Source organism: Euleptes europaea, chromosome 7 (assembly GCF_029931775.1).
Source record: "Euleptes europaea isolate rEulEur1 chromosome 7, rEulEur1.hap1, whole genome shotgun sequence".
Classification (NCBI taxonomy): domain Eukaryota; kingdom Metazoa; phylum Chordata; class Lepidosauria; order Squamata; family Sphaerodactylidae; genus Euleptes; species Euleptes europaea.
Genome location: NC_079318.1, coordinates 100,735,348 through 100,763,321, shown reverse-complemented (window position 1 = coordinate 100,763,321; position 27,974 = coordinate 100,735,348). Strand labels below are relative to the sequence as shown.

General features: G+C 49.1%; 2 protein-coding genes across 2 annotated transcripts in view; both read right to left on the bottom strand.

Annotated features, from left to right (window-relative positions):
- Nucleotides 1-27,974, bottom strand: part of SF3B4 (splicing factor 3b subunit 4) — a 53,350-nt gene that overhangs the window by 16,169 nt on the left and 9,207 nt on the right. The gene's annotated exons all lie outside the window — the stretch shown is intronic.
- Nucleotides 5-26,736, bottom strand: MTMR11 (myotubularin related protein 11). The gene is made up of 16 exons (XM_056852892.1): nucleotides 26,688-26,736; nucleotides 21,835-21,971; nucleotides 20,610-20,682; nucleotides 17,701-17,843; nucleotides 15,567-15,645; nucleotides 15,335-15,473; nucleotides 12,435-12,522; nucleotides 11,631-11,719; nucleotides 11,019-11,149; nucleotides 9,605-9,677; nucleotides 8,085-8,155; nucleotides 6,059-6,231; nucleotides 4,290-4,460; nucleotides 3,504-3,752; nucleotides 1,568-1,849; nucleotides 5-115 (listed from the first exon to the last, which is right to left on the bottom strand). Exons 1-16 carry the CDS (start codon nucleotides 26,734-26,736, stop codon nucleotides 5-7), a joined length of 2,058 nt encoding a protein of 685 aa, XP_056708870.1.

Below are 27,974 nucleotides of genomic sequence, written 5' to 3'. Positions count from 1 at the left end.
ATTCTCAACGGCTGGGCTGTAGCTCTCTCTCTCTCGCCTGCCAGTTGCTCAGTCGCTCTTGAAGAAGATGCAATTCCTCCGTGAGGCCAGCTATGGAGGAAGCGAAGAGACCGACCTGATGACAAAGACAGATTGCTGTTAAAAAGAAAAGCAAGTGGAAAATAACAGCATCTGTGCTGGGATTGACCCAAGAGAGAGATCCAACTCCTAGACGGTCTTTCCAAGGGTTTTTATTCAGGATGGGATCGTAATGGAATATTCCTCTGCCCACTGGCAAGCTGTACCAGGGGATGGCTCAGGAAAGCTGCTCTTAACGCCCCAGATTCTGAAACCAGGAAGCTGAAATTCTACAAGTGGCATTATATAACAGAGAAAAATCTGCACAAATGTTTTTTTTATTTAAAAAACAAATACTCTGCTTTGGATTAGAGCTGGTTTTCTAGGAGGAAAGTCTGAAGCATCTGGGACTTTTAAGTTTAGAAAAGAGACGACTAAGGAGAGTCATTGGTTCTTGTAGGTTATCCGCGCTGTGTAACCGTGGTCTTGGTATTTTGGTATAAAATACCAAGACCACAGTTACACAGCCCGGATAACCTACGAGAACCAATGAACTCTGACCGTGAAAGCCTTCGACAATATTAAGGAGAGTCATGATAGAAGTTCATAAAAATTATGCATGGGGTAGAGAGAGGAGACAAAGAGAACCAAGCAGTAGGGTGATGTGAAAGACCTCCGCCTGAGACCCTGGAGAGCCGCTGCCAGTCTGAGTAGACAATACCGGACTTTGATGGATGGACCAAGAGTCTGATTCAGTATGAGGCAGCTTCATGTGTTCAAGTAGATTGGCTGGCAGGGTAACTAACTAAGCTAAACTTCTGCTCCAATGAGTTCTCCATCTTTTCACTGAGTTTTTCAACATCACACTCATAGATTGAATAATAAAATCATAGAGTTGGAAGGGGCCATGCAGGCCATCTAGTCCAACCCCCTGGTCGATGCAGGATCAGCCTAGAGCATCCCTGACAAGTGTTTGTCCAGCCTTGGCTTAAAGACTGCCAGTGAGGGGGAGCTCACTACCTCCCTAAAAAGCCCATTCCACTGCAACTCTTACTGTAAAAACATTTCTACTATCCAGCCAGTACCTTTCCGCCCGTAATTTAAATCCATTATTGCAAGTATGACATATGTTGTTAGTAGAAGGCAAAATGGCTTAAAATTAATTTATAGGTCATATGCTGGCTAGAATTTGCAAAAACATTTCACAAAATAGTATGGACCGATGTTGGCAATGTTTTCAAGTGAAATGATATTTTGACATACTTGGTAGAGCTGTCCAGTTGTGAAACCATTTTGGCAAGAAATATGTGTAATTATTAGTAAGTATGTTGGTTGTTAATGTGCTTTGTAGCCCAGTGCTAATTTTGTTTGGACAAATGAGGAGGGAATGGTTAGGAAAAAAAATTGCTATTTATTGTGAAATCTGCAAGAATATTAGTTGCAAAATGTTGGACAAAGAACACAACATATGAACACTCGGGCTTTCCTACTCCCGCAATCACATTTTTACCTGAACCTCTGGGTTCTCCCGAAGGTAACATCTTTTCCATAACTGGATAAAAGGCCCTGCATGCAACGGGAGAAGGAGCAGTCCCTTGGGGTGAAGGCGGCGGAGGCTGGATTTGCCTCGCAGGGGCTTGTCCTGTTCCCCAGGGCCTTCCGACAGCTGAGCCCACCGGGACACTTTTTTCGAAAGGGAGCCATTCTTCCAAGGAAAGAGTTGCGTTTGCAAAGACAAGCAGCCCTTGGAGAACAAGAATACAGCGCCATTCCCAGGAAGAAGGTTTTCCACCTGGAGCAACAAACAAAGGAAAAACTCAGAACAGGATAAAAGCCATGAACCAGCCTCTAATCCAGAGATCCTCAATCTTTTTGACCCTGTGGGCAACTTTGGCATGCTGACACAGGGCAGCGGGCAAAATCACAAAATGGCTGCCGCCAGAGGTGAAGTAGGGTTGCCAACTGCCAGGTGGAAGCAGGAGATCTCCTGCTAATTCAACTGATCTCCAGCCGATAGAGATCAGGGGCCTCCCACCGGTGGTGAAGAGGGACCTGGCAACCCTAGTGAAGGTGTCCCAGGTGAAGACCCTCCTCCTCGGGTCTTTCAGTGGGAAACAATCTTTCTGTATTGACGAAAAGAAAGATGTCGGCCGCCGAGCACCTGCCCCTAGCGTCCAGCCTCCGGATGACCATCAGCCAAGCCTGATGAGAGACTAGTTGTGGGCAGTAGGGCCGGGCTCCCCTGCACAAGAGCTCTCGCCCACAGTGGCAGCCCCATAACCAAGAATGGGGTGGTTGGCCAGGTTCATTTGCAGTTAGGGTGAATCTCCCCTCTGACCCATTTTAGGAGCTCTAAGAAAGGGGGGGCACTGTGACAGCAGCAGACCAGGACTGCAGGTCCTGGCCGTGGAATCCCGAATCCCACCCCACCCTGCCAGCCTGTTTCCCAGGAGGCTCTGGGTCTGTATGCAGATTACTCCACTCTGAGTGGCCAGTTCCATCTGGTTTCCCCACGGGTCATCAAAGGGCAGGTGCTGCTGGCAGAAGCCTCTAGGAGGGGCGCAAAAGGTTGCCTTGACAACAGCCGCCATCTTGAGCGGAGAGTGGTTTGTAGGGTTGCCAGCTCCGGGTTGGGAAATACCTGGAGGTTTGGGGGGTGGAGCCTGAGGCTAGCGCCTAACTAATCACACAACAACCTATACCAAATAGGTTAGTAGTCAAAAAGGGCAAGAGTCCAGTAGAACCTTAAAGACTAACAAAAATATTTTCTGGTAGGATATGAGCTTTCGTGAGCCACAGCTCACTTCTTCAGATATCTTCTTCTTCAGGTATCTGAAGAAGTGAGCTGTGGCTCACGAAAGCTCATACCCTACCAGAAAATATTTTTGTTAGTCTTTAAGGTGCTACTGGACTCTTGCCCTTTTTGACTACTGCAAACAGACTAACACGGCTACCCACTGTGAATTATCAAATAGGTTAGGTGCACTTAGCTAGCTGATCACTGAATGTCTACACATAATATTGGCCTTACAAACATCAGTGACATTTGAGCTGCATTATTGTCTTCATTGTATGAACATTGGCTGGCCATAGCAGCTGTGATTTTTGTTAACCACTTGGAGGTTGGCAACCTTAGTGGTTTGGTTAATTCCTACCTTGGCAACACTGTGGGAAAACGGTTTAATCCTAAAACTGGAAAGGAGGGCTGTATTAACTGAGGCATAATGTCCAGATCACACACTTTACTCTGCTCTGGTTAGACATACGGTAACTTAGAGCAGTGGTTCCCAACCTTTTTTCACTTGGCAGCCCATTTTCCATAAATTGTACCCCTCCTATTATCCCAAAATCTCCAGGTATTTCTCAACCCAGAGCTGGCCACCCTTGGGACCCCTGCTCCAAACGCTTGCAAAATACTATTCATTCTTTTATACACACATACACACCTTGTTACTGGTTTGGGGAAGGAAGTTCCCATTCCGGACAGGTCCGTTGCTGTTGCTGCTGTACTGGTAGCCGGGGTTCCAGAACTGAGCTCTCTGCTGGAGGCTGTATCTCAGGCCCCAGTCCCAGATACTGGGCAAAGAGGCACCCCCCGCTTCCTTGGCAGGGTAGCCGTCCTTCGGTAGGATTTCCAGGCACAGGGTTTCTCGCCAGCCGTTTAAAGGCGTGTAAAGTTGATTGAGAAAACGGTGCTGGGGAGAGAGGAGTTTCCCCACATTCATAGGATTCAAGGAACTATTGCACACACAAAAAACCCACACACGGCCTCTTTCCCAAAACAGCAGCTGCGCTCTGGAGATTGTTCCACACCCAACTGTATTTTTAGGAATGCCTACAAACACTGGCTATAAGGGGTTGAGGCTTCTTATAGGACCACAACCACAAAATGGCAATATGCCTGGCAGAATAGCTTGGTTTTACAGGCCCTGCAGAACTCTTTGAGGTCCCGCAGGTCCCTGGTCTCACTAGAGAGGATTTTCCACCAGGCTAGGGCCAGGGCCGAAAGAGCCCTGGCCAAGGCCAGCCGGACATTCCTCGGGCCGGTGTTACCGTTTTGGACTTCAGGGATAATTTCCCACTGATGTGAATGCCGACCTTATAACAGGGCACTGTGGTCGTTGCTCCGAATTGGTGCAACAAGGTCTACCTCTCACACCAGGTCGGGAGCTGTCGGTCTGTTAGTACTGCAGGGTTTCTGACCGCCGCCGCCACCACCCACCCCGGCTCACCTGATTGTTCCGCCCTCTTTCCCACTGGCAATTGAAGAGGAAGGTGTTGAAAAAGGGGACGCAGGTGCTGTCATGCAGGGCCACCAGGTAGGCCTCCGTGAACTCGAAGGATGGCGGGAATTGCCGCAGCAGCTGCCAGACGCAGTCCAGAAAAAGCAGGAACACGGGTGACTGTGGGGACGGGTGGGGGGAAAGCACAACAAGCACATGAACACATGAAGCTGTCTTGTACTGAACCAGACCCTCCTGGGTCCATCCAAGTCAGTATCGTCTACTCAGACCGGCAGCGGCTCTCCAGGGTCTCAGGCAGGGGTCTTTCACATCACCTACCTGCCTCGTCCCTTTAACTGGAGATGCCGGGGATTGAACCTGGGGCCTTCTGCATGCCAAGCAGACACTCCATCACTGAGCCACGGCCCCTCCTTAAAATGCTGAAATGCGGCTCTCATTTTACCCAGGTCAGGACATTAGAAACAACCCCTCCCTCCCCACCTTTTCAAACCTGTTCTGCTCTTGGGAGTATGAAATTTGACTGCTGCTGGAAGAAGCATCAGGCAATTAATCCTGGATGTCATGAGCGTATTAGAACCTCAGGAGAGCCCTGCTGGATCAGAGCAGTGAGGGCCCATCGAGTCCAGCATCCTGCTTCACGCAGCGGCCAATCAGTGTCTTTATTTTATTTATTTAAACATTTATTAGACACCTTTTCTACCTTGTGGAACTAAAAGCGGCTTACAATGTAGGAATCTATGATTCCATGATTCGAAAACAACAATTATAAACAAACACATAAAAGGCCACAATTTAAAATCTCGGTTTGGACTGCCAATAAATAAAAACTAAATTTACCAACTGCAGTCATAAGAACATAAGAAAGACCCTGCTGGATCAGACCCAGGCCCATCAAGTCCAGCAGTCTGTTCACACAGTGGCCAACCAGGGGCCTCTAGGAAGCCCCCCAAACAAGACGACTGCAGCAGCACCATCCTGCCTGTGTTCCACAGCTCCTAATATATTCGGCATGCTCCTCTGATCCTGGAGAGAATAGGTCTGCATCATGAGCAGTATTCTTTTTTACTAGTAGCCATAGATAGCCCTCTCCTCCATGAACACGTCCATTCCCCTCTTAAAGCCTTCCAAGTTGCAGCCATCACCAAATCCTGGGGCAGGGAGTTCCACAATTTAACTGTGCATTGTATGAAGAAATATTTCCTTTTATCAGTTTTGAATCTCTCTCCCTCTAGCTTCAACAGATGACCCAGCGTTCTACTATTATGAGAAAGGGAGAAAAGCTTCTCTCTGTCCACCCTCTCTGCACACCATTATAGACTTCTATCATGTCTCCCCTCAGCCGCCTTCTTTCCAAGCTAAACAGCCTTAAGCGCTTCAACCGCTCCTCATAGGGCAGTTGTTCTAGCCCCCTGATCATTTTGGTTGCTCTTTTCTGCACCTTCTCAAGTTCTGCAATATCCTTTTTCAGGTGTGGTGACCAGAACTGTACACAGTATTCCAAGTGTGGTCTCACCATAGATTTGTTCAAGGGCAGTATGATAGCAGCAGTAGTTTTATTCTCTATTTATTCTCCTAAATAAAACCCTCTTCAACGGGCTCCTGACGGAGGCCAGGCTCACCTCCCTGGAGAATAGGGTTGCCAACCTCCACGTGGGACCTGGATATCTCCTGGAATTACAACGAATTTCCAGAAAACAGAGATCTGTTCCCCTGGAGAAAACGGCAGCTTTGGATTGTGAACCCTACGGCACCCTTACCTCGTCCCGGTCATTTTTCTGCCACAGGTTGAGGCGCTGCTGGAAGGCGTGTCCGGCGGCCACCCACTCCCTCTGTACCAGGCTCTGGAACCCAGAGATGGTCCTTGTGTACGGATCCGAAATAACCTGTACCAGGGAGGCCAGCAAACAATTCAAATCCCTGTCATCTGTTTCTGAGAGAGGAGGGGGGGGAAAGAGATTTTGAGAGATGTGTCGGGTGTGTGTGTGTGTGTGCATCTGTGTGTGTGTGTGTGCGTGGTCTCTGTGTTCAGACCCTGGGATGGGTAGCCTTGCAGGGCAACCAAAAGATTTGTCAAGGAGGGTGCAATGAACCCAATTTCCTAAAAAGATATATTAAAAGCACAAAATGCCACACTATATTTACTTACTTCATTTACACCCCATGAAAGAACATAAGAAAGGTCCTGCTGGATCAAACCCTGGCCCATCAAGTCCAGCAGTCTGTTTACACAGCGGCCAACCTCTGCTGCTATCTCTCCCCAACAAGGACCCAAGGTGCCTCACACCGCTCTCCTCTCCTCCATTTTATCCTTGCAACCCTGAAGGGTAGGCTAGTCAGAGTGTGTGAATGCCCAGAGCTTCCATGTCAGACTGGGGATTCGAACCTGGTTCTCCCTGACTATATGCCAACACTCAAGTCTCCAGGATCGGAGGAGCATGCCTATTGTATGAGGTGCTGTGGAACACAGGCAGGATGTGGACTACAAACTGAACATGAGTCAACAGTGTGATGTGGCAGCTAAGAAAGCCAATGCAATTCTGGGTTGCATCAATAGGAGTATTGGGTCTAGATCAAGGGAAGTAATACTACCACCGTATTCTGCATTGGTCAGACCTCACTTGGAATACTGTGTCCAGTTTTGGGCTCCACAATTTAAGAAGGATGTTGACAAGTTGGAGCGTGTCCAGAGGAGGGCGACCAGAATGGCCAGAGGTCTGGAATCCATGCCCTATGAGGAGAGACTTAGGGAGTTGGGTTTGTTTAGTTTGGAGAAGAGAAGGTTGAGGGGAGACATGATAGCCATGTTTAAATATTTGAAGGGATGTCATGTTGATGAGGGAACTCGCTTGTTCTCTGTTGCTCCAGAGGCTAGGGCACGGAGTAATGGATTTAAACTAATAGAAAAGCGATTCTACCTAAACATTAGAAAGAACTTTCTGACGGTGAGGGCTGTTCGAAGGTGGAATGCGCTGCCTCGGAGGGTGGTGGAGTCCCCGTCTTTGGAGGTCTTTAAGCAGAGGCTGGATGGCCATCTGTCGGGAGTGCTTTGATTGTGGGATCCTGCATGGTGGAGGGAGGGTTGGGGTCACTGGGGATGTGGGGGGAGGTAGTTGTTAATTTCCTGCATTGTGCAGGGGGTTGGACTAGATGACCCTGGTGGTTCCTTCCAACTCTATGATTTTATGATTGCTGCTGCTGCCATCTTGCCTGTGGGCTTCCTAGAGGCACCTGGTTGGCCACTGTGTGAACAGACTGCTGGACTTGAGGGGCCTTGGTCTGATCCAGCAGGGATTTTCTTATGTTCTTGTGCTATGTTCTAACCACTACACTGCACTGGCTCTAGCTCCCTCATCCCAGGATAAGCCCCCACAAACAGCTGAGTTTTTTAAGGCAGTGCTACGATGCAGCTGGGTGGTCGTCCGGCCAGGGAGTTGCAAAGGGTGGGTGAAGAAGCTCCATTGTGAAAAAAAAGCCAGCAAGCCACCCCTGCCTCCAGTAAGATGCTTGAGGTTACTGACTTGTAGATTTCCCAGGAGCCAATCTAAGCCCCCTGGTTCCCCCACCACCACCACCACTGGCAACAGTAGAAATTGACACTCTCTGAAGGGAAAAGAAACATACACCTGTATACACCCCCAACTGGTACCCTCCCTTTCCTGTTGCCTGCAAGGTGAACACAAAGTACTGGAGGCATCTACCACTCATAGGGATATTCTGCCTGGGGGTGGGGGGAATCCCACTGTGCTTCTGCAGCAGAAATACAGGGCAAAGAAGCCGCTCTACCTTGTAGAATGACCGATCGACTCCTCTCGGCTAGCAGGACGGCCACTTCACCGGCCTTCCTCAGACATGCCCTATAAGGGAAAGGGAGGCCGTTACAGCAAACTCAGAGAAAAGCAAAACTCACACCGGAACCATTTCAAAGCAACCAGAAATTCAGCAGCAGCGTCAAACCTATCTACAAACAAACTTGGACTAATGGATATAAGCTTCAGATCACGACAGGTAGCCATGTTAGTCTATCAATAGCAATAGAAAAGAGCCAGAGTCCAGTAGCACCTTAAAGACTAACAAAATTTCTGGCAGGGGAGGAGCTTTCGTGCAGAAGACAGCTGTGGCTCATGAAAGCTCATCCCTGCCTGAAATTTTGTTAGTCTTTAAGGTGCTACTGGACTCTGGCTCTTTTCACCAGCAAAGGAGGTTTTGTCTAAATCTGAGGAAGAACTGCTGGATGGTGGGGTGTGTTTGACGCTGGGACAGTCTCCCTTGTAAGGTGGTGGATTCTTTGCCATTGAAGGTTTTTAATTATTGATTGGACACCTAGTTGTTGGGGAAATTATAGTTGTGGTTCCTGCATTGTGCAGGGTGTTGGACTAGATGACTCAAGTGGTTCCTTCCAACTGTGATATTGAATTAATAAATAAATAAAAGAGGAAAACAGCTCCCAGATCTCAGACAGCCTGAAGGAACCAAGATTTGTTTCCCCCCCATCTCCCAAGTATCTCGATGGAACACACCTGGCAGAACTACCTCAGGAGCCAGTTCGATGACACAGAACAAGCTCTCCCTCTGGGGGAAGATAACCTTGCCTTGGGCACCCAAAGCGACATCCTGGCAGACTGGCAAGCTGCCATGCGGGGGGGGGGGCACTGCCAGCCTTCGGCTTTGCGAGGCCTTCCACCAAGGCCTCCTCAGGTGTCCCATATCCTAGAAGAAGATGCCATGTGGAGTAGGGAGACATTGGGCGGGGGAGGTAGTTGTGAGTTTCCTGCATTGTGCAGGGGGTTGGACTAGTTGACAACTGGTGGTCCCTTCCAACTCTAGGATTCTATGCTTCTAAGTGTCCGAACCCAGAGTTCTCTCTTGCAAACTCTGGATGCCCCTTGCACAAAACAAGCGAGGTCAGGCAGGTGGGCAATGAGGTCTTTGCCCATGGGAAGCCTTGGCAAATGCCCATCATTCCCCAGTGCTCTCTGGAGGTGGCCCTAGGGTTGCCAACCTCCAGGTGGCGATTGGAGATCTCCCACTATTACAACTGATCTCCAAGGCAGCAGAGATCAGTTCACCTGGAGAAAATGGCCGCTTTGGCCATTGGACTCTATGGCATTGAAGTATCTCTCCTCCCCAAACCCCGCCCTCCTCCAGCTCCACCCCAAAATCTCCAAGTATTTCCTAACCTGGAGCTGGCAAGCCTAGCTGCCCTTGACTGAAGAGGCAGCCTCAGGCAGCCCCACACACCCCTCCATGATCTGTTTTCATCCGCAACCAGATTTCCGGTGGGCAAGGCAGGGGACTTTTCTCACCTCACGTAGTCCAGCCACCGTGTGCCTTCCAGGCCGGAGAGCCATTTCTCATCAGATGGAGCCACAAAGGAATCTAAAAAGAGAGCCCAGAAAATCCAGCGAGATTACCCCGGTTGTAAAACAGCATTCAGGCTCTTCATGAGTAGCTGTGGGGAAACGGAGGCCTTTGTGCATGGTCGGTTTCTGCTGGATCTCCTGCTCTCTAACTGCACAGTATTTGCAGTTGAATTCTAAGAACACTATCCACAGGGGCTTTTTTTGCCCCGAAGAAATTCCAGGTGTACCTTGTGGTCAATTATGCATCCCCAGCGAAAATGTGGAGCTTCTGAACCACACATGAGTCCCTCCCCCCTGGAAAAGCTGCTTTATAATTGGCTTTGATGTAATTTTTTGAAATACGTCACCAGCTCCCGCCAGCCCTGCAGTGGGATTCTTTCATTTGATCTGAACCGAGTGGCCATTTTATAGCCAAAGCAGAGAAGGGTCCAGACAACAACCCCCCAACCAATTTGTTTCTGCTTAACTCAATGCAGAGGTCATAAGAACATAGAAACACTCACACAATTTGTGACATTCATCGTTCCATCGGTAGTCTTGCACACACACACACACACACACACACACACAGACACAAAGGCTTTCATGCCTAAAAGAGGATGTGTAAATCAGGGGCTTAGTTCCATCCTGCAGAGAACTGAAACTGACCCCATTCACTGTGAAACTGACCAAAGAAGCAGCCTCATGGCATCCCAGCATTATTCTCTTGCTAGTGCACTTGCAAATGGCTTTGAGGGGACAGGTTAGATGAGGGGGATGGACACCTGAGAGGGAGAAGCGAGAACAGGCATGGGGAGAAAAACCCGAAGTGACAAGTATGCACAGGACTGGCTTTTGATTTGGGATCGAGGCAGACTTTAAACTCCTGAAAATGTGGGGGAAACGCGAGGGGAGAGCGAGGCGACGTCTGAAGGATGGAAAATACAAACATAATTAAAACAAAGCCCCCTAGTCAGGGGGGTGGCCAACCTGTGCATAAAACACCAGAGGCAACAGAGGTTCTCTTTTGGCATTAGAAGCACACAACAGAGGAACTGAGAAGAGAAAACATATGGCTCCAAAACCCTAGTAATGAGAACTATTCCCGCCCGCCTCAGGCTCCATCCCCCAAAATCGCCGGGGATTTCCCAGCCCAGGGCTGGCAACCCTACGCTCAGAGCTGGCTCATCTTCCAGCACTCAGGGGTGTTCTGTCTGTGAGCAGCTGTTGTATGAAGTCTCCTGTCTGAAGCGCATGGGTGTAGATATGGCAACCGTCTCTTCCCTTCCAGCTCCACCAGACCCCCTCCAGTGTCCGCGTTCCTTCTCCTCCTCCCAAGTGACACACCTTGGAGAGGCCATCCGCCACTAATTCTCACCCGCAAGGCAGAGGCTCAAGCCCCACAGTTTGAGGTGGGCCTGCTGGATCTCGGCCGGGCTGGGCAAGTCGGCCGCCGTCTCCACGATCACACACTGAGAGTGTCCTGCAAGCATCAGGGTTTCTACGGACCTGGGGAGAACAGGAAGGAGCCCACAACCCACATCAGAGAAGCCGAGCTGGCAGCACTGTGAACAGGAAAAGGAGTCTGGAGGAGCATGGCGCAAAAGCCGAACAGCTCTGAGGCTGGACGGGCCGGCATCTGTGCGCTCTTTGCATGTGGCTTTGATTCCCGGGGCAGGTGAGGGGGGGACAGGATGGTGGGCTGAGCCCCAGCAGCTCCCCAGTCAGGGGGAGCACTCATGACTAGGGCTGCCAACCTCCAGGCTGTATATTAAGCAAAAAAGCAGCAACTATGGCTAAACAGTATGTACCAGATGTACATCAACTGACTGCATGCAGGAAGCAGTTCACTAAATTGCTAAACAATGCCTTTCTGTATTCATACTACCAATACATGAAACACTGACAATGCACAACACTGTATAAAATATACAATATGCAATTGCCCGTGTGATGTGCACTTAGAATAAGAAAAACCAAAGCTATGTACCTCATGTCTTCCTTCTCTGGGTCTGAATCGGCATGGAAACTGGCAGCTCGAAGAAGGTCACTGCCCCCGGGGTGATGCCAGCACAGCCTCTGGGCAGGACAAGGAAGAGGGGGGTGAGAACTTGAATTCCAGGGGGCAAGTTTTGCAGATCTCACTCCTAGACCCTCATAAGAACATCCCAGCCCTAGAGCCTCCTAAGGTCAGACTAGGGGTCCATCTAGTCCAGCACAGTTCCTCTGGAGGGCCAGCAAACAAGGCATAGAGGCCAAGGCCCTCCCCTGATAAGGACCCTAAGAAGAGCCCTGCTGGGTCAGACCAGTGAGGGTCCATCCAGTCCAGCATCCTGTCTCAAACAGTGGCTGACCAGTTCCTCTGGAGGTCCAACAGCAAAGCACAGAGGCCGAGGCCTTCATAAGAACCTCAGAAGAGCCAACGTGCTGGCCAATGGCCGTAACAATAAATGTAAAGCCCTGCTGGATCAGACCATCACCTACTGCCTGGCCCTTTCAACTGGAGATGCCGGGGATTGAACCTGGGACCTTCTGCATGCCAAGCAGGTGCTCTACCACTGAGCCACGGCCCCTCCCCTGAGTTGCCCAGGGGCCTGGGGAGTTAGTGTCCTTTCCTTCACTGGAGATCTTGAAGGTGAGGCTGGGTGGGCGCCTGCCAGGGATTGCTGCACTGTGCAGGACGCTGGTCTAGATGACCTCCAGGGTCCTTATCCAGCACCAACAACCTTGGACTGTACAAGCCCCTCTCTGCTAGATCACACCCAGGCGCAGGCGATGAAAATGCGGCTCTCACTGGGATGCGCCGTCCATTGAAGTGCACAAACGCTTTCTTCAGCTCGTTGTCCAGAAACCCTTTGGGGACCCACAGGTACTTTGGAAGGCTGCAGAGAGAGTGTAAGCGGTTGGCAAAAAGACACACACACACACACACACACACACACACACAGGTACACACACCCCTCCACAATTAATGGCTTCACAATTAATTTGTTTCCAGTTCATACCAGGTGCTCAGAGCAGATAAGAATATGTGTGTGCATGCATATTAAAAAACACACATAAAAATATCAATACAGGAACCCAGAAGTAACCTCCCAGTTGTTTATTAAAACAGACACCCAGTCATACTCGCAGAGCCAGTGTGGCGTAGTAGTTAGAGTGTCAGACTAGGATCTGGGAGACCCAGGTTCGAATCCCCACTCTGCTGTTGAAGGTCTCTGGGTGACTTGGGGCCAGTCGCACACTCTCTGCCCCCTTCCTGCCTGTCACAGGTCCATTTAGTATCATCCGGAGTTGCCAACCTCCAGGTAGGGCCTGGTAGGGGTGCCAACCTGCAGGTGGTGGCTGGAGATCTCCTGCTATTACAGCTCATTTCCAGGTGACAGAGATCAGTTCCCCCTGGAGAAAATGGCCAATTTGGAAGGTGGACTCTATGGCGTTATACCCCATTGAAGTCCCTCCCCCGTCCAAGCCCAGATGTAATTTTGGGGAATCTCCAGGCCCTAGGGTTGCCAGCTCTGGGTTGGGAAATACCTGGAGATTTTGAACGTGGCGCCTGAGGAGGGCAGGGTTTGGAGAGGGGCTTTAATGCCATAGAGTCCAATTGCCAAAGTGGCCATTTCCTCCAGGTGAACTGATCTCTAACAGCTGGAGATCTGTTGTAATAGCAAGAGACCTCCTGCCACCACCTGGAGGTTGTCAAATACAAAAAAAAACAGCACAAAGGCTCAGAATTATCATTTATTAATACAATATAATACACATTATGTGTGTGTGTGTGTGTGTGTGTGTTAAGTGCCATCAAGTCGCTTCCGACTCATGGCAACCCTATGAATGAAAGTCCTCCAAAATGTCCTATCTTTGACAGCCTTGCTCAGATCTTGCGAATTGAAGGCTGTGGCTTCCTTTCTTGAGTCAATCCATCTCTTGTTGGGTCTTCCTCTTTTCCTTCTGCCCTCAACTTTTCCTAGCATGACTGTCTTTTCCAGTGACTCTTGTCATTTCATGATGTGACCAAAATACGATGGCCTCAGTTTAGTCATTTTAGCTTCTAGGGTCAGTTCAGGCTTGATTTGATCTATAACCCACTGATTTGTTTTTTTGGCAGTCCACGGAATCTGTAACACCCTCCTCCAACACCACATTTCAAAGGAATCTATTTTCTTCCTATCAGCTTTCTTCACTGTCCAGCTTTCACACCCATACATAGTAATAGGGAATACAATGGCATGAATTAATCTAGTCTTGGTGGCCAGTGACACATCCTTACACTTCAAAATCTTTTCTAGCTCCTTCATGGCTGCCCTTCCCAGTCTCAATCTCCTTCTGATTTCTTGGCTGCAGTCTCCCTTTTGGTTGATGGTGGAGCCAAAGAATAGAAAGTCTTCAACAATTTCAGTTTCTTCATTGTCAACCTTAAAGTTATGTAATTCTCCTGTAGTCATTACTTTTGTTTTCTTGATGTTCAGCTGTAGTCCTTTCTCTTTTAACTTTTAGCAGTAGTCGTTTCAAATCTTCACTATTTTCTGCCAATAATTTAGTGTCATCAGCATATCTCAAATTATTAATGTTCCTCCCTCCAATTTTCACTCCACCTTCATCTAAATCTAATCCAGCTTTCCTAATTATATGTTCTGCATATAGATTGAAGAGATAGGGAGATAAAATACATCCTTGTCTGACACCTTTGCCAATTGGAAACCATTCCGTTTCTCCATATTCTGTTCTAACTGAGGCCTCTTGTCCAGAGTACAGGTTGCGCATTAAAATGATCAGATGTAGTGGCACACCCATTTCCTTTAAAACCAGCCATAGCTTTTCATGATCCACACAGTCAAAAGCTTTGCTGTAATCTATGAAACACAAGCTGATTTTCTTCTGAAATTCTCTCGTACGCGCCAGTAACCAGCGTATATTTGCAATATGATCTCTAGTGCCTCTCCCTTTTTTGAAACCAGCTTGAACATCAGGCATTTCTCGTTCCATATATGGTAACAGCCTTTGCTGTAAGTTTTTGAGCATCACTTTACTTGCACATTATAGATACACATTATAGATACACCATATGAAACAACATATCACACTGTAAGCCAACATATATGGCTGATGCCATCAATGTGATGGGTTCATACAGCAGATACGTCTTACCATACAGCAGATACGTCTTGGAGAAGCTTGGTAAGACGTATCTGCTGTATGAACCCTCAGTGGTGACATGTATAACTTTCAAAGTTGGAGGCTGAAGAAGCCATAACTTGGCGAAAACGTTGAACCTAATCCGGAGGGCACGTGTCCTGTTGGAATTTTGGATGGACTTCCACTAGTTAATCACATTGATGGCATTGGCCATATATGTTGGCTTACAGTGTGATATGTTGTTTCATATGGTGTATCTATAATGTGTACTGTATTGTATTAATAGATTATAAATTCTGGGCCTTCGTGCTGTTTTTTGTATTTGACAACATTCATTACAGTATAGGTTGCTTATTTGTTAGGTTTCTTCACCACCTGGAGGTTGGCGACCCTACTAAGAGGGCTGAGCGTCGCTAGGGGAAGAGCTTCAGAGGCAGGCTCTGTGGGGGTGCCTCGAGGAACAGAAAGGTGCCACCCCCCACCTTCCCCCCCTCCCAAGCCCTCCCAAGCCCTCCTCTCTCTTACAGAAGTCAAGCAACGGGTTGCGCCTTCTTCTACCTGGTGGCCATATCGAAGCGCTCGTTGACCGGGCTGACCCGCCAGCCAGCCGTCCCGAGTCGCTTCAGCTCCTTCTCCCAGTCATGGAGGGTCTCAAAAAGCAGCGTGGGAAACTCTTCCTCTTCCCTCTTCCATTGGCCTGGAAAGGCTGGAGGAGTTAGTGTGATCCACCGAGGATGGCCGGCACCCCATTCCCTCGATCCCTCTTGGCCCGCCCTCTGCATTTGCTCACCCAGGTTCCTCAGAGGTGCCAGTTCAAAGGTGTTGTCTCTGCTGCTGCTCTCCCGGGCCTGGACGATGGCCATGGTCACCTGGAAAGCAAGGCTTTGATTCAGGTGGGCTGCTTGGCCTTGCGGTTGGAGAATGTTGATCAGGGGACTAGGGCAACGCCCCTATGAGGAGCGGTTGAAGCGCTTAGGGCTGTTTAGCTTGGAAAGAAGGCGGTTAAGGGGAGACATGATAGAGGTCTATAAAATTATGCATGGTTTGGAGAGAGTGAAAAGCTTCTCCCTCTCTCATAACACTAGAACGTGGGGTCATCTGCTCAAGCTGGAGGGCGATTCAAAATAGATAAAAGGAAGTATTTCTTCATGCTATGCACAGTTAAATTGTGGAACTCCCTGCCCAAGGATGTGGTGATCGCTGCCAACCTGGAAGGCATTAAAAGAGGAGTGGACATGTTCTTGGACAGGGTTATCCATGGCTACTAGTAAAAATAGATACTACTCATGGTGCATACCTATTCTCTCCAGGATCAGAGGAGCATGCCCATTATATTAGGTGCTTTGGAACACAGGCAGGAGAATGCTGCTGCCGTCGTCTTGTTTGTCTGCTTCCTAGAGGCACTGTGTGAACAGACCGCTGGACTTGATGGGCCTTGGTCTGATCCAGCAGGGCTTTTCTCATGTTTCTTATGTTAAGGCTTTAAGAGGGGACATGTTCATGGAGGAGAGGGCTATCCATGGCTACTGGTAAAAATGGATGCTAGTCATGATACGTACCTATTCTTTCCAGTCTCAGAGGAGCATGCCCATTATATTAGGTGCTTTGGAACACAGGCAGGATGGTGCTGCTGCAGTCATCTTGTTTGTGGGCTTCCTAGAGGCACCTGGTTGGCCACTGTGTGAACAGACTGCTGGACTTGATGGATCTCTGATCCAGGAGGGCTTTCCTTAGGTTCTTAATGCCCTTGTCTACGGAATTGTATTCCTGTGCTTTGCTTCACGTCTCTTTGAATATTTTAAAGAGAGACCAGCAGCACCCTCGGGCTGGACTTGCCTGGGGTGTCCTCCTACGCAGAGGAAAGGAGAACAGCCCGACTGATTGGTGATCCCTTCCAGCGGGATCTGGAGGCAAAACAATTCTCCAGCTTCCTGTCTTGAAGGGTAGGAGGTCACTCTCAATGAGAGGATCCCACAGGCTCGAAATGCAGATCCAAAAACAGTTGATATAGCCTGGAGCTGCCCCTGCCTTTGGCCTTCAGTCTGATGCAAACCCACCCAGAGGACTCCTTAAGCCCAGACGTCCCCAACATGATGACCATGGGCACCCACTGACACTTTTTTCTGGTGCCCACCAAGTGTTTTTAGAAAGTAAGTGGGGCTTTTGCCCATAGGGTTCCCATTTGCCAGTTAGTGGGAACCAGGCCAGCTGAAGGGGAGGGGGGGCAATCTACCTGCGCGCATGGCAGCATGCGGTGAAATAATGTCCCTTCTGCACGCAAATCATTCCCCCCTCCACCACTACAAGAAAGCTCCTGCTAGTGGTAAGTAGGGGCCTGGCAACCCTATTTGCCCAGGAGGGCTTCTGATTGGCCCTGGGTAGGGTTGCCAACCTCCAGGTACTAGCTGGAGATCTCCTCTTATTTTAACTGATCTCCAGCCGATAGAGATCAGTTCCCCTGGAGAAAATGTCCACTTTGGCCATTGGACTCTATGGAATTGAAGTCCCTCCCCTCCCCAAACTCTGCCTTCCTCAGGCCCCACCCCAAAAACCTGCTGGTGGCGAAGAGGGACCTGGCAACCCTACGCATGGGAGATCTGTTTGGCTTTGCAGATTTTTAAAATGTTTGCTTTGGTTGGAAAGACTGAAGATAAGACTGAAGATAAGCAGTGTGTATGCAAGAAAGTACTATCAAACGATTTTAAAAGGTGTCCCGTTCAGCAGAGCTTCTGCCTGAAATGCTGTTCCTATTCGAGTTACGCGTGACTCCACTCCTTGAGATTTTGTGGTTGCACCCACCATCCACTGTGAGAATTCCAAAGGCACCCAAAGGCTCAAAAAGGCTGGGTCTTAGCTTAATAGCTCAGCGGACTACAGATGCCACTGCCTCCCCCGCTGAATTCCCGGCTCCCCCAAAGACTCACCCGGAAGGCCTGAGGTTCCAAACCGCTCTCATGAAAACGAAATCTCAGCACCCGGAAATCCCTGCAGTAGATGATTAGCTCCTCTGGGATGAACTTCAGGCTGGAGGTACTGCTCAGCACCTTGGCTTTTGCAAAGCTGTTGACTAAGATTTAAAAACAAAACAGAGTCAGACAATGTTGGGGAGAACAGAGAAGACTCTTGCGGACGGCACCCCAAATAGTGTTTTGCCTCTCTGTGCCCTGGGTAGCTCATGCCCAGCATCCTAGGAATCTCTACTTTCACTTTTTTAAAAAACAAAAAGCAAGTTTCTAGTCCTTAAGAATCATAGAATAGAATCATAGAATCATAGAGTTGGAAGGGACCACCAGGGTCATCTAGTCCAACCCCCTGCACAATGCAGGAAATTCACAACTGATCTCGGTTGACTGGAGATCAATTAGTGGGAGATCCCCAGACCTTACCTGGAGGTTGGCAACCCTAGGCCTAGGGTTGCCAGCTCCAGGTAGGCAAATACCTGGAGATTTTGGGGTTGGAGCCTGAAGAAGGCGGGGTTTGAGGAGGGGAGGGACTTCATTGGCGTACAATGCCATAGAGTCCACCTTTCAAAGTGGCCATTTTCTCCAGGTGAACTGATCTCAGTTGTAATAGCGGGAGATCTCCAAACACCACCTGGAGGTTGGCAGCCCTACCTTGGCCACACCATGAGAAGCAGAATAAACCTGCTTGCTCAGTTGGCAGCATTTATGCACGTTGCCAAGCATGAATGATCTTGGGGCAGAATATTTTTTTAAGTGCAGAACAGGTAATGGAAACACATAATGTTATGTGGAGGTTTTCCAGGATCCAGTTCTCCTCCCTCCTTTAACAAGACGACGGCATTCTTGCTATTCCATCAGCTCAGCCTTGCTGCAGGCTTTCTCCTGGGAACGGCCTTACAAGGTCACCTCCAGTGTCGGCCTTCCCCAGGCCCTGCGAGGCAGACCTTTCTCGGCAGAACTTGCGGGAAGGAAGCAGGAAGGATGGCAGAGGACTGGGCCTTCAGCGGTTGGGCTTAGTTGGAGAGTTTTTTTTATTGTTTCCACGAGGAAAAGAGTGCGAACTACAAGTCCTTTAATAAATACATAGAAATAATCAAGAATAAGCATGACACCAATCACGTCGCACACCCCTGTGAGGTAGGCTAAGCAGAGAAACAGCTGCTTCCACCACAAAGCCATCCTGGGGATTCACAGCCAACGCAAAGTTTGTTTGCTTGCTCAGTTTATCTCCCTCTCTCCTTTTTCCTAAGAACACCCGGGGTGGGGGGGCAATAGAGGATTAGAATACATTTTCCAATTTGAAAAAGAAATCAGCAATCAAAATAGTAAACGCAGCTGTTTAATCATAACAGCTTTGGCAGAAATGTGACAGAGCTATAAAATTTATACTTATTTAACATATTTAACCAGCTATGGCTGGTTTTATAGCAAATGGGGGAGGCACAGCATCTAATTGTTTTGATGCACAACCTGTACTCTGGAGAAGAGGCTACTGTTAGGGCAGAATAAGGAGAAACAGAATGGTTTCCACTTGGCAAAGGTGTCAGACAAGGATGTATTTCATAGAATCGTAGAGTTGGAAGGGACCACCAGGGTCATCTAGTCCAACCCCCTGCACAATCTCCCCATCTCTTCAATATGTATGCAGAACACATCATAAGGAAAGCTGTATTAGATTTAGATGAAGGTGGAGGGGAGGAAGGATATACCAATGATACTATGAGGATTTGAAATATGCCAATGATACTACATTACTGGCAGAAAATAGCGAACACTTGAAACAACAACTGCTGAAAGTTAAAGGAGAAACCAGTAATGACTACTGGAGAACTACTCAACTTTAAGGTTGACAATGAGGAAACTGAAATGGTTGAAGACTTTCTATTCCTTGGCCCCATCATCAACCAAAAAGGAGACTGCAGCCAAGAAATCAGATTGAGACTGGGAAGGGCAACCCTGAAGGAGCTAGAAAAGATTCTTAAGTGTAAGGATGTGTCACTGGCAACCAAGATCAAGTTAATTCCTGCCATCATATTCCCTATTACTATGCATGGGTGTGAAAGCTGGACAATGAATAAAGCTGACAGGAAGAAAGTAGATTCCTTTGAAATGTGGTGTTGGAGGAGAGTGTTACGGATACAGTGGACTGCCAAAGAAACAAATCAGTGGGTTATAGATCAAATCAAGCCTGAACTGACCCTAGAAGCTAAAATGACTAAACTGAGGCTGTCGTATTTTGGTCACGTTATGAGAAGACAGGAGTCACTGGAAAAGACAGTCGTGCTAGGAAAAGTTGAAGGCAGCAGGAAAAGAGGAAGACCCAACAAGAGATGGATTGACTCAAGAAAGGAAGCCCCGGCCCTCAGGTTTGCAAGACCTGAGCAAGGCTGTTAATGGTAGGACATTTTGAAGGATATTGATTCATGGGGTCGCCATGAGTCGGAAGTGACTTAACAGCACTTAACACACACGACATATTTAAAATTAAAATTAAATCACAGTATAAGGAAGTCTTTAAGCAAAGGCTGGACAAATATTTGTCAGGGATGCTGGCTGGTCCTGCATTAAGCAGGGGATTGGACTAGATGGCCTCTATGGCCCCTTCCAAATCTATGATTCTATTATTCTAATAAAAGCAGCATATAAAATATGCAGCAGAATTCTAAGAAACTCACAAAATGCTTACGAGAGCGCCGCGCGCACCAACAATTGAACGGCAGGCCAAAACTCAGCAGGTGAATCTATCCGTACTGCAAGCATCTCTGCGCTGGGAAAAGCAGTGTGGCTGGAGTACCCCCGGGGCAGGACCCTGCCAGTGGAAAGGGTGGCAGTCTTATAGAGAGCCTGCCAGCTTCACCTGTAAGCCTTACCAGCCACTAGCCTTCCGATGCAAGACAGGGCCACATCGCAACCACTGCGCATGAACAAAGGGCCAGAGCAGTCCTGGAGCAGAAGAGAAACAGCTGTTAGCCAGTTTATAACTATCATTATTTACCCTCTTGGTATCTGCGGTGAGTTGTCCCTTTCCTGAGTCTGCACTGAGCCAAAGCTCTTTGTAGCAGCAAGGGCCAGCCGGCCATCTCTGCACTACAAAGACACCAGGCCTAGATGGAGAACTGCAAGTCCAGAATCGAGGTCACATCTCCATATGTAGGGATGCCAACCTCCAGGTACTAGCTGGAGATCTCCTGCTATTACAACTGGTCTCCAGCCAATAGAGATCTGTTCCACCTGGAGAAAATGGTCACTTTGGCAATTGGACTCTCTGGCATTGAGGTCCCTCCCCTCCCCAAAACCCACCCTCCCCAGACCCCAACCCAAAAATCTCCCACCAGTGGGGAAGAGGGACCTGGCAACCCTATCCATATGGCATTTTTAAATTAAATTTATTTTATTTTTATCCTGCCCATTCCTGACCGAAGTCTGGCTCTGGGCGGCTAACAACATGAAAAGATACAATTAAAATGTAGGCCTCATAGGGTTGCCAAGCCTAGTTTGGGAAATTCCTGGAGCTTTGGCCACGGAGCCTGGGGAGGGCAGAGTTTGGGGAAGGGGGAAGCTCCGCAGGGATGTGATGCCACAGAGCCCACCTTCCAAAGCGGCCATTTTCTCCCGGGGAACTAATCTCTGCTGTCTGGAGATCAGTTGCAATTCAGGGAGGTCTCCAAGCCCCACCTGGCAGCCCTATTTAGAAGGCAAACAGGTCCCAGGGCCCAGTCCCCGTACTGCAGCACAGGGCCTCCGCTGCTTGCCCCTGCCCACCACTGGGCACTCTGCTCCTCCACCGCCCACCTTCCATAGCCTGTGCATCGCCCCCCAGGGTTGCCCAACCCCAGGTAATAGCTGGCGATCTCCTGCTATTACAACTGATCTCCAGCCAATAGAGATCAGTTCCCCTGTAGAAAAATGGCTGCTTTGGCAATTGGACTCTATGGCACTGGAGTCCCTCCCCTCCCCAAACCCCACCGTCCTCAGGCTCCACCCCAAAAACCTCCTGCCGGTGGCAAAGAGGGACTTGGCAACCCTATCCCCGCCTGCAGCTTGACTGGAGGAAAGGGAGGGCTACTTGCGGCCCAGAAAGGCTGGCAAACCTACCGCCGTGTTTGCGGAGAGGTCTGGTAAGAAAGCCACTCTGAGATTGGTGCAGTAGAGGCTGCCGGGGATGAATCCGCCACCATCTCGGGGTGGGACACACTTCCTCACGTGGGCGGCCTCTTCTTGGACGTATTCACCTGCCAAAGAATGCAGGGGAGCAGAATGTGTCCGGGTCCACAGAGAAAGATCAATCGAAATGGCTTCAAATAACTTTAATAAACAGGGGCTGAAGCACCTTGAACAGCTACCTCTAAGTCTTGCAAACAACAAACTCCGACCTTCCAGGATACCTTTCCTCCCGAAAGCCTCTGCCTAAACCCATTTTATTAATTTTATTTATTCGAATTACCTCCCTCCCCTCCCCAAAGTCTTTAGGTGAGTAGCAAGCATGATAATCACAAACCACCCCATATTATATTAAGTAACACCTTCTTGGACGCACACCTTAATGGGGTGAGGGGTTTTTGTGTGTGTCAGCAAAGCTGGGAGCAATACCGTAAGGGGTCTCAACTCCTAGCAGAATTACTCAAGGCAGAATGGTCACAGCTGAGACACCAGACTAAGATGCATCCACTCCCTTCAGGGTCAACGGCCACATCAGCAGAAGAGAACAGACTGTTCCAAGGAGAGTAAACAGCAGAGGCCCACCTGAGAGGGCCAGGTCTAAAAGAGATGAAGGTGCGGTATCTCTCTACCAATGTCCAATGCTTGGGCAATCAGCTTCAAATGCAGAGAGAGGGATATGATTTTATAGGCATTACAGAGCCTTAAGAACATCAGACCATAAGAAAGGCCCTGCTGGATCAGACCAAGGTCCATCAAGTCCAACAGTCTGTTCACACAGTGGCCAACCAGGGGCCTCCAGGAAGCCCACAAGCAAGACCACTGCAGCAGCATTATCCTGCCTGTGTTCCACAGCACCTATGGTAATAGGCATGCTCCTCTGATACAGGAGACAATAGAGCATAAGAGGGGCCCTGCTGGATCAGACCGAGGCCCATCCAGTCCAGCAGTCTGTTCACACAGGGGCCAACCAGGTGCCTCTAGGAAGCCCACAAGCAAGACGACTGCAGCAGCACCATCCTGCCTGTATTCCACCACACCCAAAATAATAGGCATGCTCCTATGATACCAGAAAAAATAGGTATGCATCATTACTAGTATTCTTTTTTTTTACTAATAGCCATTGATAGCCTTATCCTCCATAAGAACACAAGAAAAGCCCTGCTGGATCAGACCCAGGCCCATCAAGTCCAGCAGTCTGTTCCCACAGTGGCCAACCAGATGCCTCCAGGAAGCCCACAAGCAAGACGGCTGCAGCAGCATTTATCCTGCCAGTGTTCCACAGCACCTCATATAACAGGCCTGCTCCTCTGATCCTGGAGAGAATAAGTGTGCATCTTGACTAGTATCCATTTTGACTAGTAGCCATGGATACCCTCTCCTCCATGAACATGTCCACTCCAAACCTTCCAAGTTGGCAGAGTCGCCATAAGGCGGCTGCAACTTGCAGGCATTTTCCACCACCACCATTGTGCTAGAGCATCGTAACTATCTACTGCCATGATCTACGAGTACCTGTGCTTTCCCACCTTTCATTTTTTTTAACGAGTAAGGCTTGGATTCCCTGGCTTTCGTGGTGTCTGTGCTTCTCTTCGTCCATTGCCAAGGCAGCAGCTCTCCACTGGGGTTCGTGCCCCCTCACTCTGTGGCGTAAGGGCACTTCCAGTCGTGTAAGACTGACGTCTTTTAGTGAGTTACAAATTGCCTACCAGAAGAGGAACAAGCTCCTCAGAGGCTCCTCATCCACAATAGATGAACAGAAGCGTTGGTGTTCCAAAGGTATCCAGGCCTAAATCTCTAGCCCTTCGTTACCAATGTATGTGTGGAAAAATGCCCTCCACCACAGAATTCACGTCAAGTAATCCAAAAATTGCAGCTGCATAGAATCACAGAGTTGGAAGGGACCACCAGGATCATCTAGTCCAACCCCCTGCACAATGCAGGAAATTCACAACTGCCTCCCCTCCCACACCCCCAGTGACCCCCCACTCCATGTCCAGAAGATGGCCAAGATGCCCTCCCTCTCATCACCTGCCTAAGGTTACAGAATCAGCATTGCTGACAGATGGCCATCTAGCCTCTGCTTAAAAACCTCCAGGGAAGGAGAACCTACCACCTCCCGAGGAAGCCTGCCTGACACCTCCCTGGAGAAAGAGGAAAGGAGCCTGGCTACGGTAACCATGGCTGGTTTCTCTCAGCTACTTCACACAAAAGCCGTTGCCAAACACCCGCAGCCCCGGCTGTTTGTCCTTGAATGCACAAAACCGGGTGTCCAGGTGACCGCGATGCCGCCAAACAAAGCCCATTTGCTTTCGAGACGCTAAGTCCCCGCGATCAGGAAGGGAGCTGCTCGCTTTTTGTGCGGCCTCCAGTTAATCATTTGCCAACAGGACACTCCCTTTCCATTTCCATCTGGGCCTCTCGCCCCCAGGATTTGCAAAAGCCAACAAAGCCATGGGAAACAGGTAGGGTTGGTGTCATCCAGGTGGGCCTGGAGATTTCCCAGAATTACAACTTATCTCCAGCTAGATTGGAGTCCAGGAGCACCTCAGAGACCCACAAGATTTTGGGGATAGACACTTTCAAGAGCCAAAGCTTCCTTCGTCAGGGATCTTGTTGGTCTCTCAGGTGATCCTGGACTCAAATCTAGCTGTCCTACTGCAGACCAACATGGCCAGCCACCCTCTGAAACGAACGTGTCTCCAGATGACAGAGATCAGATCTACCACTGAGCCACGGGGCCCCTGGCCTTGGGTTGCCAGCTCCAGGTTGGGAAATTCCTGGAGATTTTGGGGGCAGAGCCGGAGGAAGGTGGGGTTTGGGGAGGGGAGAGACTTCAATGCCATAGAGTCCAATGGCTAAAGTGGCCATTTTCTCCAGGTGAACTGATCTCTATTGGCTGGAGAGCAGTTATAATAGTAGGAGATCTCCAGCCACCACCTGGAAGTTGTCAAGAAAAAATAACATATAGCTGCCAATATGATATTCAACAAAATACAGCCTGTGGCAATTTCTAAAGTATAAAATAATTTTGCAGAAGCAAGGCTTATATCTTATATCATGTTTATTTAAAGGTAAAGGTCCCCTATGCAAGCACCGGGTCATTCCTGACCCATGGGGTGACGTCACATCCTGACGTTTCCAAGGCAGACTTTGTTTATGGGGTGGTTTGCCAGTGCCTTCCCCAGTCATCTTTCCCTTTACCCCCAGCAAGCTGGGTACTCATTTTACCGACCTCGGAAGGATGGAAGGCTGAGTCAACCTTGAGCCGCCTACCTGAAACCGACTTCCGTCGGGATCGAACTCAGGTGGTGAGCAGAGCTTTTGACTGCAGTACTGCAGCTTAACACTCTGCGCCACGGGGCTTGAATTTAAGGCTTGAATACGTTAAACTAGGGAGACTGTAAATAAACATGATATAAGATATAAGCCTTGCTTCTGCACAATTGTTTTATACTTTAGAAATTGCCACAGGCTGCATTTTGTTGAATACCACCTGGAAGTTGGCAACCCTCGCAACAACAGGGACATCTGGAACATAAGAAAGACCCTGCTAGGTCAGACCCAGGCCCATCAAGTCCAGCAGTCTGTTCACACAGGGGCCAACCAGGGGCCTCTAGGAAGCCCACAAGCAAGATGACGGCAGCAGCATTTATCCTGCCTGTGCTCCGCAGATAACAGGCATGTTCCTCTGATCCTGGGGAGAACAGGTACGCATCATGACCAGTATCCATTTTAACTAGTAGCCATGAATACCTCTCTCCTCCATGAATATGTCCACTCACTGTGTCTTGTGGCAGTGAGTTCCACGTAGGGCTGCCAGCCTCCAGGTAGTGGCTGAAGATCTCCTGCTATTACAACTGATCTCTAGGCGACAGAGATGACTTCACCTGGAGAAAATGGCCACTTTGGAAGGTGGACTCCATGGCATTATATCACACTGAAGTCCCTCCCCTCCCCAAACCCCGCCTTGCTCAGGCTGCACCCCCAGAATCTCCAGGCGTTTCCCAGCCCGGAGCTGGCAACCCTACTGATCCAGCAAGGCTGTTCTGGTGTTCTTATGTTCTCCTCCCCCAAATCTCCATGAATTTCAGAAGCCAGCATGGGCAACTCTAGTGAGCCCCCAACATGCCTTTCTCCAAAGCTAGTCTGCCAGCAGGACAAATGCCGAGTCCCCTTTGGCGTCGACTCATCCTTCTTCAGGGGCCCTTTTGACTGAACTGGAAGGAATGCCACGGTCCGGGCCATAACCAGGTGTCCTGTTGCCTGCAGTTGTCTTCCACAGAGGAAGCTTTCTTCTTCAGCAGCAACAGCAGCCAGGCATCTTCTAACATTGCCCCTATTCAGAACCTCTCAGAATCACACACACACACCCAGTTCCTGGGGAGAGGGGCCCTGCTTTGAGCAGCATTTCCCCTGGCAACTGGTGTCTTTTGTGGCTTTTGTTCTCGACCGGTTACGTAAACCAAAGAGAGCGGCGGAGCAGCCTTGGCCGCAAGGGAGCCATCTGCCCCGGCAACCATTGTCCCCCTCCGCCCGGAAAATGCCTCCAGACAGCGGCACTCGAGCGTGGAGTGGAGTATTAACCTCTCATGCCCTCCTTGGGAGAAGCAGGCCGGCTGCGTTTGAAAACCACCGAGGATTCAACTGGAGATTCCTCAATGAGGAGCCTAAACAGTTAGTGGTCACACACCCCCCTTTTTTCAGGATCATGGCCATCCCAAGAAAAATAGCCCATCTTCATTCCAGGTCCTCTCCCCGTTCCCCAAAATTGTCCCTTTTCTCGGTACCTGGAAGGCACTGGAGAGCCGGACAGTTTCTATTCCTCCTGGCGCTCATATTGGGGGACTTTGGATCCTTGGGCTGCAACGGCAGAGAGAGAAGGGGAGGGAGAGTTAGGCTGGATTCTCCTTTGCCTGTCTGGCTGACACAGAAGGCTGAGTTCGACAGACCTTTGGTCCGATGTGGCACAGGCAGCTCTCCAGAACAAAAGCCTGCCCCCGGAGCTCGTTTCTTGAGGGCTTTGGAAATATTCTCCTCTTTTAGGACCATAGCCTAAGTAATCTAGGTCATCGGTTCCCAAGCTGTGCTCCAAGGAGCACTTGGTGCTCCGCAAAACATCTCCTAGTGCTCCGTGAAGAGATTGGAAAGAAAAATACTACTGTCATTCGGTTTAGTATTTAGGTTTGGGGTGAAAACTAGTGCTCTGTGATGCATTTCTCTCCTGAAAAGTGCTCCATCACTCAAAAAGTTTGGGAACCGCCACTCTAGGTAATGCCCTGCAATCTTTTGAAACATCATTTTGTACAGAAGGCAGCGGTAAATGAGTGAGAGAGCCAGGCTGTGCCAATGAGTTGGCCGAGATCCTGTGTGTAAGAAAGTTTTTTTGCGCACCATCTGTCCTTGTTTTAAATTGTTTTAATGTTGGATTGTTGATTTTAATTATTTGTATGTATTGATGTTTTATTATGTTATGATACATTATGTTGTTACCTGTTCTGAGCCTGCCCTTGGCCGGGATAGAGGGCGGGATACAATCTAAATAATAATAAGAGGAAGAGGAAGAAGAAATACTTCCTTTTGTGTTGTGTAAAGAAATACTTCCTTTTATCAGTTTTGAATCTCTCGCCCTCCAGTTTCAGCAGATGACCCCGTGTTGGGAAGGAGAAAAGCTTCTCCCTGTCCACTCTCTCCATACCATGCATAATTTTATAGACCTCCATCATGTCTCCCCTTAACCGCTTTCTTTCCAAGCTAAACAGCCCTAAGTGCTTTAGCCGCTCCTCATAGGGCAGTAGCTTTAGCCCCCTGATCATTTTGGTGGCTCTTTTCTGCACCTTCTCAAGCTTTGCAATATCCTTTTTTAGGTGTGCATTTGGGAAGCATGCATGTAAGCATGTAACCACATAAGTAGCAAGCATGAGGTTACTCCTGCAGGCTGACAGACCGGCCCAAAGTCAACCACCGAACTTCATGCCTAAAGAGGACCCCAGAAGTATCTATTACGCCACACTCGGGGGGGAGGGGGGCTTCTCCTAAGACCTTTCTCTCAGGCCCAGCAAAATTGAGATTTTCCT

Excerpts from the sequence above, each read along its gene's own strand:
- MTMR11 (XM_056852892.1), bottom strand. The coding sequence starts at position 26,736 with ATGAGCGCCAGGAGGAATAGAAACTGTCCGGCTCTCCAGTGCCTTCCA. Across the intron at positions 21,972-26,687 it reads GGCTCTCCAGTGCCTTCCAG|GTGAATACGTCCAAGAAGAG; the intron begins GTACCGAGAAAA and ends ATTCTTTGGCAG. Across the intron at positions 3,753-4,289 it reads AAAGAGGGCGGAACAATCAG|CACCGTTTTCTCAATCAACT; the intron begins GTGAGCCGGGGT and ends CTCTCTCCCCAG.